The sequence below is a fragment of the Rissa tridactyla genome, chromosome 2 (genome assembly GCF_028500815.1).
Source record: "Rissa tridactyla isolate bRisTri1 chromosome 2, bRisTri1.patW.cur.20221130, whole genome shotgun sequence".
Taxonomy (NCBI): domain Eukaryota; kingdom Metazoa; phylum Chordata; class Aves; order Charadriiformes; family Laridae; genus Rissa; species Rissa tridactyla.
In genome coordinates, this window is record NC_071467.1 from 9,303,948 (window position 1) to 9,318,836 (window position 14,889).

A 14,889-nucleotide genomic window follows, 5' to 3' on the forward strand; every position below is an offset into this window, starting at 1 on the left:
TCTTAGGTCATTTGCACTAGCAAGAGATGTTCAGAGATGAAAATAGTTCACAGCCTATTTAAACATATTTCAGAACTTAAAGGATGAATGTAATTTGGCTGGTAAACATTGAACACCATAAAGCAAAATGAACTCAGGAACTCTAGGCATTTGTATAATCTTATTACTGTTACTGATCATTAATATGTTATGGTTATTGCATTTTATCCAGTAAAATGTGTATGGGGAGCATTACAGATTTCTTAGTCATGACTTGTATTTATTCATTAAAATAATATCCAGTCGTTACTCTGTATTGCTTTTAGAAAATGGAGAACCTAGTGTGCAACTAGTACAAACACCCAGCCTTGCAATGACACTGCCAGAAGGTATCTTTGACAGAACGCAACAAAAGAATCCAAGAGCCCATGTAACTGGGCAGCACCTGGAACATGCTCTGTAGGAAGGGGAAAAGACATGTTCTGATGACGACAGGTTCACACAATCACAGACCAGTTCAGGTTGGAAAGGACCTCTGGAGGTCACCTGATGCAACTCCCCTGCTGAAGTAGGGTTACCTAGAGCTGGTTGCCTGGACCATGTCCAGATGGCATTTGAATATCTACAAGGATGGAGACCCCACAACTTCCCTGGGCAACCTGTGCCAGCACTTGGTCACCCTCACAGTAATGTCGTGAGAAGGTGACAAAAACTTATGAATTGTGCCACAAAGGATGGCTGGATTTCACAGATGGTTATGGGGAAATTCTGTGAGGTCTGGCCATTTTTCACAAATAACTGAAAGATTATTTTAAGGACCTTTTGTGAAGCACAATCTTGTGAGGGCAAGCAGCACTGTGGTGATTCCCTACAAATCTGAGATTAGTTAAGAAACAACATCAGAAATACCAAATTTGGGTAGGGATGTATCAAAACTAGGATCAATGTTGAAAAAGTAATCAAAGGTGGTTGGTTGGTTGGTTTTAGAGGGAATGAGGCTGGTAAAGGGAGAAAAAAAAGGAGATGGGAAAAGAGGGAAGAAGAGGATCTAAAAGGTACTTAATTATAGGACTGAGGATATTTAGGGTCCATGTCAGACAGCCCTGCATCCAATTGCAGTAGTTTTCAGTAGGCCAATAAATTTGCTCTTTCCACCATTGGCTGACCTGCTTCTATGGCCAGGAGGGACCTGGTGTGTTCCCTTGTGTTGGGTGGAAGCAGCCTGGGAGCTCTTCTGACACCCACCAGGGAACACCTGGAAGGGACACCTAACATCTGCCCTCCACTGCCTTCTGCAAGAGATGGAGGCAATCCATACCATTGATCCACTCTTCAACATCAAAATTACACCGGTAAATAAATCAATTAATCAAAAGATGAAGTCAAACACCACGTTAATGCTCTTAAATGATTTAAAACAAGACCATAATCACTGAGACTACACTTTAATAATCATACTACTGGAAGATGAAATAAGTCATAAAAAGTCCTTATGATACTTCGCATTGATTTTGTACTAATCTTTTTTCAGATCTGTTCCAAACAAAAGCTATTGTAGGGCAGATACAGGAAACTCAAAAGCATTTTGCTATTTCAGGCGCACGTCTTCTTGAAGAGAAAGTTTCATGCATCACACCTCTCTGCATGCTAAGAAACACCATCTTTTTTTTTTTTTTTTAAACACACAACAAAGACCCAAACAAGGAGCACAAGACTAACTTGCAGAAAAGTTGTATTGCTTCATGGGATTTTCCCTCAGGAAACTTATATCTGGTATATATTCTTAGTTTCATGATTCTTAATCTGTGTGTACCTCCTTTTTTTACAGTAAAATTAAAAGTACACAATGGTTTTGGTGTCTTGGAACAAAAAGAAGACACATCCCTTTACAGGAGGTCTAGGTGAGAAATCTGAGTAAACCAACAGTTGCATTCTGCATCACTTCGTTACAAAAAAAAAAAAAATCAAGTATATTTTTAAGCCACTGCTGTTACTGCTTGCTTTTTATTTTAACAGTGTATTTCAGAAGAAAACTAAATCCACTGTGAAACCGTAAGGATAAATACTTAACCTTACTTTGAAATAAGTGGAGATCCTGCTTTTGCCAAGACAGTGGTCTGCACAGCTCCAGGAAGAAAACTGTTGTTACAAACACTAGATTAGAGGGAAAAATTGATGCACCTGCCTGCTCATTGCACTTGCCACTGTTTTCTATTATTCCATGTCTTGCTGTAGGAGAAAGGAGGAGTTCAAACTCTATTTTATAAAAGAAAAGATGTAATGTGCAAGTACACTCCAGAAATAACGAGAAGTAGAGAGATCCTTGCATTTCCCTTTTATCAGTTGTTCAGCTGGCAAATTGCACTGTACCCTGTTACGGCTTTCACAGGGCCCCATCCTGTCAGTAAAGGGTTTGTGACTTCAGAGAAAGAGTAGGATGAAGCTGTACTCTGAGAGAAAAGGACTCTGAGTCTACTAGCAAATTAACCGTTATGCCAAGACCTGGGTAAAAATCTAGGAGGAATTACCTGAGAATGACACAAAAACCCAACTACTGAACAGCAATTTTCAGCAACTTCCCTTGCCTTCCCCACTAGAGTGATGCAATTAAAATAATCTTACTGAGACAGGGGGATGTAAAAGGCAAGTTATGTTTCCTGGAGCAAGGGCACACTACAGAAAATTCAAATAGCAAATAGAGATGTGATTATTTTCAAGGCGAGATTTTATTTAACTGGGCCCTAGCTTTCCTGGAGCAAGAATTTTGTTCCTTCGCTCACTGCTCTAAGTCAACACAGCTAGCAGAGAGATCATTTTGTCCAAGTACCATTTCTGCTAGATATATAAACCTCCACTGAAGATTAAGCCTCATTTCAGTGCACATTACTCTCATCTGAGGCTGTAAAGATCAATGGTAGTATCGAAGCTGACAAAGCTGGCCTCAAAGTCCTGAGGTTTGACACAGGAAGGGCTGTAAAAACACTGATCACTTGGGGTATCTGTGAAAATAGCCCAAGCTGACAGCAAACAAGGCCGTGGGCAAACGGATTTTTACTCTCTGAAACTTGCTTTTTCTTTTAAATGAAATCTGTCGTGAGATCAGATAAAAAGATTGGATACTTTAAACATGCGGATGTTTGGCTCGTCATTTTTGGAGTCTAAAAACTGCTGATCAACAACCATATTTATGGAATGGAAACTAACCTGTTGTACCTATAAGTTATGAAAGAAGACTATTTATATAATACACAAAAAAACCACAGTGACGAAAACCAGATTCTTGCTATGACTAAACCAGTCACCAAAGTGCATCTCTTGTACATCCCTGTGAAGCACCCAGCTCTTGGAGATAGCAGGCACAGGTGAGATGAAAAATAACTATAGCAATAACAGCCCTTAGAGTGCTGCCAAGGTATGGATGACATAAAACCAGCACCCACACACTGCAACATCCTCACGTCTATAACATCCTTTCACAAAGAAGTCAAAGTGGCAGGAACGGGACTTACCATCAACAACACCCTCTTGAAGAGGTCCATACTCGCTGCCTCTGTGAGCAGGTGAATGCTGGTGACATCCGCCCCACCGCGGTCGGCCCCTAAAGAAACTCGGCTTGGATCTCCTCCAAAGCTAGCAATGTTCTGCTGCACCCACTTCAAAGCTGCCAATTGATCCAAAAGGCCAGCGTTTCCACTCGCTTCAGGAGAGCCTATTGTGGAAAATAAATAAATAGGTCTGAAAATAAATAAAGCTATAAACATTTGAAGTTTTGATTAAACATTACATTTTTAGCAACTCTTGCAGATGAACCTTGGCAAAAATGATACCAGAGCTTAAAAGCCGAAGTAGTCTCTTCCGAGGTCATTACTATATTAATAGACTCCATTTCAATTTTCACCACTCCAGGAGTTTAAAAGAGCAAGTATTCAGTGCTGTAGTTACCATGTATGCTTATTCATTAAGGCCCTGAAATAATCAGACATTTTTTAAGACTTCCCTACCCAAACAACCAAAAGTTCCATGTTATAAGCATGACGCAAACCAGAATAGAGGACTCTCTGGTGCCTATCTGCAAAAAAACATTTTATACCCATACTTGGTCAAAGATGCAACTAAGAGTAATTAACCATTATTCTGTTTAATTTTCAGTACTTTCAAAAACATCTGATCATCTTTTTCTCTAGCTACCATTCTGCAGGAGCATTTTATCCAAGCCCCATAACGTAGTGTTAGTGTATTTTATTACAAGACCAGAGCAAGTTAATGAAAATACAAGAAATGACAGTTCATAGAAAGTTAATATAATCAGCAGTTCTTCCAACTGCATCCTTGGAGGTACCTAATTGTTTGTCCTCATTATAGAAAAATAAGACTCCAACTTCTAAGCTTCATTTGGACACCTCACGGTACGAGACATGAATCCAGGCTAAAGTCTTCATAAATTGAGGCCATAAGATTATTTTTCTAAATAGGCAGCTTGATCTTAAAATGAATTAAAAGCAAACAACAAATCAGTGTGTTTGCCAGATTCAGTTGACTGTTTCCCTGGAGTACACCTAATTGCATCTTTCTGCTTCCTAGATCCCTTTTACACTTTCCTGACCAATCATTTATAAGTCACATTTCTTTACACATGTACAGATATTATTTTATAATTTATAGTATCTCCATACACATCCTTTGAGATTTACCTGTGCCTAGCTGATAGAGATCTGAATTATATGTATTCATATTTTTGTTCCCATGAAAACAAAAGAAAAATAATTGATTACGTACTCTCCATGCTTAGGTATCACCACTGAAAAGACTACTTTCTTTTCAACACCAACCAGTGGTAACCTGGTACTTTGATTAATAGGAAACTAATGCTGAAAGCATCTAAGGATGCGAACCCCTTGGCAAGCTTAATTTTATATCAATAAAAGAAGAAACAAGTAATTCCTACACAGTCCCTAAAAAGGAATAGAAAATGATTATTCGCTGTCTACTTCTTTTTAATCCACAATGAGCCATTCATTTTTAATGATTTTAAATTCTCCACATTCAAAACTTGGAAGAAAAAAAAAAAACAAGACAAGATATAAAGCCAGGAATAGAAACACAGCTGAAACTATTTGTCTCTTCCATTGTCAAGACCAAATAGTACAATTTCAAAGTAAGGGTAGGCTCAGAAACTAGGAAATCAAAATGAACGGATAGTGGAATAAAAAGCTGCCACTTTTGTGGACAGGTAGCCCTGTCTCAGACAAAGAGCAATTGAAAGCATGTAGTAGATATCCATATGCCTACCAGAATGAATTACTAAGGTATCATAGAGATCAATTTAAGCAGCAGAACAGAATATAGAGGAGAGCAGATTATTGATAGCCTTGCAGGTTTTACAGATACCCACGTCACAGTAGCCATCACTGTAAATGCCCTTTCAGCAGGACAGCCAAGAGTGAAATGGCCCTGGAAACTACACCCTTCCACCTATTGCCATAGTTTCAGATGATTAGGCCAAGTCACACCAGTGAAGCAACGGAGAAAAGAAAAATAATAATCCTGCTCTAGTTTTTAGGGATTTTTGAGTCTGTTCTGCACACCACAACCAGTTCCCAGGGTTCTCAATCCAGCAATAAACCCACTCGATGTTGTTAAAAAGGAAACCTCATTTCAAGGGCTTGCTGCATGCCTCATGAAACCTCCCAGAGGAAGTTAAGTCCATGTAAATGTTTTAGCCACCCAATGTGCCTCGCTACCGGCACACTAAACAAGCAGACCGAGGAGGGAAATACAACCAGTTCCTTCTGCCCTGGCAAAAACCACAGCCAGGTTGTGAAATGTACCACGCTGGGGAACAGATGCCTGCACAGACATTGACCGTAGTTAGACGAAAAGAAAGGTGTCTGTCAAGGATCTTTTCCATTGTCTTTTTGCAGGAAAAGATCACATTCCTGAGGACCACAGGAGAATGAAAAGAAACCAACGTTCAGAAGGAAGCAAAGAGGGACATAAATATGCATTTCTGTCATTACTAAACTGGAGAAGAACAATAGTGCTAAATTTAAGCATGAAAATCATCCTGTTTTATATGACTCCATGAACTCCTAAAAGAATCAGGCCTGAGAACGTTGACTGTCTTCTCCATACTCTTGCCATCCATATCACTGGCAATTCACCATAATTAACTTTTCTGGGTGCAAAGCAAGAGATGAAGGCACTAGGAAGAATGTGCATCACTTTTTGCAACATTAACAGGTGACAGCAAATTAAATTAAGCCTCCTTTGTACTTAGAAGAATAAGAGCTCTTTGACTGTTTGCAAAAGCCCTGACAATAAGAGACCAAAACAACTGCAGAACTAACAAAAAAAACAAAACAAAAAAAAAAGAAAAAAGGAAGTCTGTTGTTTTCACTACCCTTCCTCCCCCAAAAGCTCCATTGAAGACCTTCATTTCTAGCTTTGCAATTTATAACAAGTCAACATGAGAGGATTCAGCACTTTGCTTAGTTGGACAATGAAACTGATATTGCTCACAAAATCATAACTTTTGTAACTTCAGGGCTTTTTAACACTCTGCTGTTCGTGTATACCCACAGCCCTAAGGGCAAGCTCCTGCCCCCTTTGAAACTGGTGGCAAAACTTCCAAAGGACCAGGATTTGCCCAAGTCTTTCAGTGAGAATGGAAACATCCCTGGAATATCATTTGAGTCTTGAGAAAAACCCTTATTATATTTGACCCAGCTTGTCAGTCTTCATTGAAAATCCCCAGTGGCAACTGGTGATGCACATAAGGAGTCAGAGATACTCTGTCATCCTGTGGTGGACCAAAGAGTAGTTCTTGCAGTGGGAGCATTGCTTAGCCTGGTACAAACATACCACGCCTCATCCCCCCCACAGGGGATATAGAGGAGACAGAAGTGTGGCACTGAAGGAATTTTTAGGGCTTCCTACGAATGCGGTGCTTAGCTTTCTCCAATGACTCTTGCAAAGAGCTTTTCCTGCTTGTTCAAGTTCCCTGTGGAGCAACAGGATTTTCCCAAATGCACACCAAGGATTTCCCACAGGGGAAGGGGCCAGGAAAGATTGCCCTTTTCCCTGGCTGCAGCTCCGCAGTACAGAGAAGGAGAGGGCCCCCAAATACTCCCTACTCATAATGAACCACCTCCATCTGAAGGTTTGCAGGAATGCAAATACAGTACCTCCAGCTCACGCACTGAATTTTCTGGGACATGCGTACAGATCCCTATGAAAAAGAGGATGGAGATTTTTCCTGACCCCTAAATTATGGACCATCATGTATGTAAAGCTATATAATATTCAGCCCAGCTAGCAGTTTCCACTTAGGAAGAAAGCTAGGTGAGATTCACAGGGTTGAAGGAGGTTAGTGGGTAACGCGTGGGCAGTGCTGCGTAATGGAAGCTCGCGCAACATGTATCCACACTGCACATGGCCCTAGCCAAAATGAAGCCACAGTATCACTTTCATAAGCATCCGGTTCACACTGATGAAAACAGTGATTCTTTCCCCAGATACACCTATTACCAACTTCATGTCTAAATGAGTAAGGAGTTCGCAGTGCCAGCTTTCTACTTACTGAATGAAAAACAGACCTTGCTGAGAGTGAGCTTTGAACAGAACACTAAAACAGAGAAGGGAAATAATAACCAATAGCTGTAGCTATAACCCAAAACTAGGCAAAATCCACCCGACAGCACTAGCACTCAAAAGGATCATGAGGCAAAGTATATCAGTTTGGTGTTTGCAAACATTGCAAATATAACCTCCTAAAGGTTATAAAAGTACTAAAATGTCCACTAGAGAGACCAAGGATTGCCACCGCAGTGATGGAGCCAGAGCTCCACTTGCAATTGTTGCATTTTCTCTTCACAGTTCTCTGCCTTAAGTTCCCCCACCCCAGGCAGAATTGAGAGATGGTAGGAGGAAAAGTGTTCCCCACAGGCAAATCTAATAAAAGGCAAAATGAAAAAAATAATCCCAAAGAACAAAAGGGAGACATTACTGTGCGTTTTTCTGTGTATGCGCCTCTTTGCCCAACATAAAATCCTGTATGTAGTGGGACTTTGTATAATTTTTAATGGCAATAGGTATTAGGAAGCAATAGGAGAGCAGAAGTGTCCTTTACACTAGCATATGGGGAAGGGATGCAAACAGAGCACATGCAAGTGTTCACTCACGTCCAGGACAGTAAAAGGGGCTAAGAGAATACAAATTAAACAAGGCAAGTCCTTCAGAGAAGTCAGGCTGAACTACTGAGGAACCAACCAACTATCTGTCCTGTGCTTTCCATGCTTTCATGTCCTTCTTACCACTAACCTGCAGTTACCCCTCTCTGCCTCTTCCCCACTGTGACACGGGCACAACTGAGCATTAGCAATATTTCATGAGTGGAACAGCTGGTAGTTGGAGACATTGAAAACCATACCCACAATGTCAGGCCACTGAAATTAGCAGAAAAACCCAATATCCACAGTTTCATCTGCAAACAGAAGTCTAGTCAGATGCTTAGATTTTGTTTGTTCTTTTCCCTTTGCCTCCAGACTCTCCCCTTTCTCTTCAGAACAAGTCCCCATCATTTCTTTTCTTGCTCATTTTTTTCTTCCAAAAACCAGTAAAAGAAAGATACAGGTTTCTCAAGTTTAAAAATAGATTACTTTTTCTTAAAAAAAAATAATACTAGAAACAGAAGTGTCACAGAATGCAATTCAGACAATAGTTGTGTGTGTTCTAGAAATCCATGACTTACCAGTACTGAGGAAGCCAAAAACACCGACCCGGTAGTTTGCTGTCACAACAATGGCGTTACTGACGGCAGCTAGGTATGACCCATCTATCGTTGTCTTTCCCGCCTCAGCATTGTAACTCCCTCCATTGTGGAAGAACAGCAGCACTGACATGTTTTTGACCTGCCACAACAACAACCAGGTTAATATCCCTGTAGCCAACTGCTTTTGTAGGTCACTGATGAGAATTTCACATCTTCCCTATCTACACCATTCATAGCTCTTTAACAATGACCATAATCAGAAGATATCCGGCCGTCTGTCTGAAATTCTAGGGCTAAATTGCCCACAATGACCTACATACCATTAAAGAGGACACTATGTCCAGTATAAAGAAGATTTAATGGCACCACTGTGTTCCACCAGCCAACAGGTGGAACCTGTTGGAAGGCTGTAGAGCTAACCTTCTACCAGGTCAGCTCAAGGCAGACCCATCCTGCTGACTTGGCCATTGAGCATGCAGTGGGCTTGTCTGCTGTAACATGTCTGCTTTACAGAAGCACACAGGAAAAGTTCAGACAAATAGGAAACAGGAATGTTTCCTCACGCTCAGAAATGGAGACTTTTTCACAAAGCAGCACCCCATCTGTGTGGACCCTCTCTACACACAGCAGGGCTGCGGCCAAGCTGCTGCTGCGTGAGCAGCACAAAAGCAGAACTGCCCCAGGAGACCTCAACGTTTACCAGCAGATTACAGCTCCGTCAAAATGACACTCAGAAGAAATACAAGTGAAACATATGGAGGGGTTTTGTTTGGTTTTTGGGGGGTTTTTTTGATAGTTTTGTTGGTTTTTGGGGTTTTTTTCTTCCTGCTGCAGAAAGCAGAATAACCTACTGGAATGTTAAAAGGTTTTTTTTTCAAAGTCTAATCTCAATTTTACAGTCAGCACTTTCATGTCCTATTGCTCACTTTGGGGCTATCCTGAAGGATGCTCCTCTCTCCTCTGCTCAACAGCGGGTCACACACACCCACCCGTCCAGCCTTCTGCTTTGGCAACTGCTCATGTTTTTTCAAAGGGCTGGTGGCCCCTGCAGCAGCATCAAAGTCCATCTGAGATTTGTTTTTCCCTGCAGCTAGAGGGCATTGGGCTCTGTCGCTGTTATGTTCTGGATGGAGCTTAGCTAAACACTCTGGCATCTGCTCTGGCAAATGATGTCTCCAGCAAAAATGCGACTGGCTATATGGGAGAAGCAGCAGAGAAGCGATGGTTGCGGCTTCCTGCAAAATTAATTTGTCATGATTGTGTGCGCTCCTCAGTTATCTCTTTGGAGAATCACTTCAGAGGCTTCTTGTGGACACGACAATGTTACCAAAAAAAGCCCCAGAAATTGCAAGCACTGACACACACTGCTGTCTGTCAGGAACTTCTGCTCCTGAATAGAAATTGCCTAATTCACAGTGCCTTGCCCCTGGTTCCCATTTCTGCACTGCACGCAGCACGGCGAGTGAGATGGGGGCAAAGAAAAAAAGGAAAGAGTCTATTTTCACATGGAAATTCATTCTGAAATACAACCACATTGAGCCACCTCAGCTAAAACAGTATTAAATATGATGTTGAGCCCACTCTGTCCCCTCAGCTCAGTGTGGTTAAGCCTGAGGTTCCAACTAGGCATTTCCCACGTGTCCACAGCCTGCACAGCACCGTGACCTCCAGCTGCCCTGTCAGTTGTATATTACATTATGCTGGGCAACTTTGCCCAATGCTCTAGTGATGCAAAGCTTAAGAAAGGCAAAGACGGGAGACAGAAGTTAAAAATGGCAAAACAAAGCCTGCTGCAACAGCTATGGAGCAATGCGGGGGAAGATTTAGCACCAGGGTTATGCCTAACGCCAAGTGTCTGGAGGTAGCATTCCCATTTCTGATCCGTGTCGAGCAATGACAGATCCCTCTCTGATGTAAAGGTAAGATACAGCTATCATGAAAAATAATTTGGGGTTTAGAGATTTCAATCTCGGAGCTCATGGATTTGAGCATTTTAGATGAGGGCTATTTAATGTAATCGTCTTCCCATTTCTTGTTAACTATTTTAACAGTCTAGCACAATTATTTTCATGCTGTAATTGAACTATGACTCACAACATGAGATATTTCGTATCACCTATCTATATATATTTGGTAGCCAGCTAATTATTTACTGTACATTAGCTGCTGGATAATTTATTTTGGATATAAGTGACTTTCCCCCAAGGCTTGCTCTCAACCAAATTCAAAGACCACTGCAATTAAATATGTGAGGCAGAAGAGCTGTCAAGCCAGAAGCAATGCAAGAGCTTAACTAAAGCCTGCTGGAACCAGTCTCTTCACCCCCCAGATGGTACCAGGGTACCAGGCTTGGTACTGGGCTGAGATGCAGCACCACCAGCATCAATGCCAGGTTGCAGTGGGGAAAGTGGGGCAATGCTGGGCAGAGTGGGGCCAGCACGTTCCTCACAGACAGGCCACGGCTGCCACGTGGCTACTGCCCAGTGCAGGGTTTTGCTTCATACTTAGCAATAAAAGGCAAACGCTAGCGCTTTGAGGGGTAAAATCGGCGCAGAGTTACAGCTGGGACGTGGTCAGATGGCTCCCTGGCTCAGGCAGCAGGGGGAGGTCTTCTGGGGAGCCCAGCAGCTCCACTGTGGTCTCATGCCTGTAAGGGCTTAGGTCCCATGTGCAAACTCTCAAGGGGGAGAGAAGTTCAGCATCTGCCAGGAAGCTACAAGTCATCTGGAAATCTGAAAGCCTCTATAATATTCGTAACCATCTTCTCCATTCTGTAAAACATTTAACGAGCTTCTTGTCAGGGATAGATTTAAACTCTACTGAGACAGGCAACCTCAAGTGCTTTTACTACTGTACAATACTGGTCTGTAAAGAATTGAGTGCAGCAGGGATGACGCAATAAGGATAGGAATAACACGTGCAGGGGATGGGAGAAGAGAGGGAACACTTTCCATTCTTATTTAGTGGAGAGTTTCAACTCTTGATCTTACATTTGAACTCTTCGCAAATCAAGCTGAAGCACAGCTTCGCTTTGCTAGTGTGGCAGGTGGTGATGGTTCCACATGGAAAAAAGTCTCTCAGAAGTGCCAGTTTTATTTGGAGGGTTATGTGGTACACGTAGCTATGGAAGCAAAATGAGGTGATGTCGTTCACCACCTTCACTGCTTGACACTTAAAGAGTCCTTCGGTGGCAGGCAGCAGTCCCTGCACCGTGCTCTTGTTCAGGCTCAAAACGCTCCTGAACGACCTCTGCATTCACTACTTTCCAGGAGGTTTTATATTCAGTATTTACTAGCTAATTTAACTTTCCATGGGCTGAAAATATATAAATATAGGTCTCTGTATGTGAGTAAAAAATAGAGCTCACCACAAAAAGAAACAGGAAAATGCCATGCCTTCTGCTCCCAGCTACTTCTGCAAAAACAGAAGTTTTGGTTCTCTCTTGAGCAAGACTTACGCATGTGAAACTGATTGACTTGATCAGACCCACTTCTACCTTACACCTCTACAAAAGACAGGAGGGATTCAGTTCTCAGAACCGCCAAGGAGAAGAGACAAGCTTATTCAGTCTATCAGATGGCAGCAAACACAATGCTTTCAAATAAGCTATCTGGAAAGCAGCACTGTGGCGGAGATGGCAAACTGCCTGGGACAGTGACCTGATGTTTTCAATAAGCGATGACTGTGCTCAAGGCAAAATGACAGTCTGGTGCTGCAGGCAGAAAACAGACTGCTGGTCTTTCTGGTGACTGAAAGGGCCTGCGAGGGACCGTGTGTGCTGCTGTCAGATAGCTAGACCAGCTCTTTCCAGACATGCAGTATGACAGACTCGTAAATCTCTATTATAACCACCGTCACCTTCCGAAAATTACCAGTACTGTGGACAGAAAAACTCTGTCCCTGTGCTCTGGGCCCACTCTTCAATGGGATTCACATGTTATTCAACATCTTTATCCCCAGCCCCCCAGGGGTTTGGCCAACCTTCTAAGCGTGGCTTTAACTTGAAGCTTTATTTTATATCTGTTTGGAATGAGAAATTCAAGATCTTTCAAATGACAGTTTCTCAGATTGTACCATTGACACAGTCATCTTTAAAACATCTATTTTTATGCTCCGTGGGCTGGGCACAAATCTAGCACTGCTTGCTACCCTCATTCCTCAACAGAACTCCCATGGATGTCAACAGGAAACAGTAAAGATGAGGGTGAAAAACTCATCTGCTGCCGCTCAGCTGGTGTTAAGTGTTGATGTGACGTGTTTGCATTGTGTTATCCTCTCCTGGACAAACAGGACATTGCCGTTTCTTTCCTTAATTTCTCCTCCTTTGCTGCCACCTTCCTCTTGTGTTTTGTTTCCCTCTTTGTCTCTCTCTTATTTCTAGCGGTTTAATTTGCTGCCCTCCTCGTTACCCAAACAGGCCTCACTGAAAGCCTACAGGGAATACTCTTGCACCAATACAAACAACAGAGTGCCTAATTTAACCTCGCAGTGCTTTGCAAACACCACATGAAACACAGTCATTCGTGACAATTAAAAGTACTTTGAAAAGAGACAGTGCTCAGCTACAAAAAGAAATTGACTTGTCTCCTACTTACAGTGGCGGCAGGAACAAAGACGTTCAGATATAGACAGTCTTCACTGACTGAGTACGGTGGGGCCTCTCCATCTCCTGGCTGCCAACAAGCTGCCCTAGAGACACAGATTGAGAAAATTACAATTAAAAGGCTTGTACTCTTTTTCCCCTGCTGCTCTTTCCTTATATTTTGATGCACTGAGTTTATAAAATCTTTAAATCTGTAGATCTCAATCACAATTAAAACTATGCCCACCTACACCTTAGTAACACATACGTGGGTTTGTATATACACATACGAACGCAAAAAACGCATTGTATTTTCATGCCTGGAATCCTGCCCTCAAAAAAACCAGCCTCATTTTAAAAATATTAGAACTTGAAAATAAGCCTTCCGAAAACTCACACTACATAAACTTCACAAAATTAGCACCAGATGTAGGGGGAGCGGGACTGGAGGTCTCAAGGACAGGTCTCCCCTTGGCACATCTGTATAATCCACTCTTTTGCTGAAATGCCAGTTATTTATTTTAACTTCTAATAGTCTGTGGGCTACATTTATTTATATTTATTTTATTTTCTAATGGTCTGTGGGAGAATATGGAAAGTTTAAAATTTTAATGCATTTTTAAAATCTTTTTGCTTTAAGCATCATAGCAGACCATTAGCAGTGCCCAGCAATGCTAAAAGTAACCTTTCAACAGGAATTCGGCCAGGCAGCCACGTACAGAAAAATCATTTTCTGGCCATCATCTGTATGAAATTCATATGCTCGAACTCTGTCCACAATAAGAATCAAGTGAATGACTTTTGCAGCTCAGATATAAGCTATTTTGAAGCCGGTTCCTTCTACTTCACAGCCATAGTTGTATCACATAATAAGCTATGGAAAAGCATCACAAGTTATTAGGGAAGAAGACAAAAGAAGCTATGGAAAATACAGTAATATCTCAGAGAATTATTTCTAAATTATCATTTTTAATGAAGGTGTGAAGAATTTAATAGAAAACTGCAAGTAAAAAGACCAGTTTGAACGCAATTCTACAAAATCTTTTCATAATGGAGGCTCCTAGGACAGTGATATCACTCAACAGCTTTCACACTGACGTAGAGAAGCACATCATCTCCAACCAAAACTGCTCAAAATACAAATTCCTAGGTAGGAACCCAACCAGAACAACAGGTCTAACGCTATTAATCGTGCAGCCTTCAACAGGGCAGCAGGAATCATCACCCGCATTTATGGCTATTTTTTTTTTTTTTTTTTTAGCAACTCATCGAGATTCCCAGCACCTCCCTCTCCTCATGTCAGGACTCCGGGGAAAGGCTGCCACCTGCTGAGGCAAGTCCACAGCTCCTCCAGCAGCTGGAGACTCCAACAGCCGGAGGAGATTTTTTGGCTTTTTTTTTGGTTGGGGCTTGTTTTTGTTTTGCTTTTTTTTAATCTCTAATCAGGTCTAGGCTGATAAATAAGTATTTCTCTTCTGTCACTAATGGCACCGTGATAATGTGAATTTCTTATATACAAATATTGTGCAACAGCAAAATAGAGTTCCTAAAAAGAATA

General features: G+C 41.7%; 1 protein-coding gene across 1 annotated transcript in view; it reads right to left on the reverse strand.

Annotated features, from left to right (window-relative positions):
- TG (thyroglobulin) overlaps positions 1 to 14,889 on the reverse strand; it is a 158,989-nt gene that overhangs the window by 61,926 nt on the left and 82,174 nt on the right. Inside the window, exons 39-41 of the mRNA XM_054193484.1 lie at positions 13,345 to 13,438; positions 8,729 to 8,888; positions 3,489 to 3,688 (exon numbers count right to left, since the gene is read on the reverse strand). Coding sequence (XP_054049459.1) covers positions 3,489 to 3,688; positions 8,729 to 8,888; positions 13,345 to 13,438 — 454 coding nt within the window. The remainder of the gene's footprint in view (positions 1 to 3,488; positions 3,689 to 8,728; positions 8,889 to 13,344; positions 13,439 to 14,889) is intronic.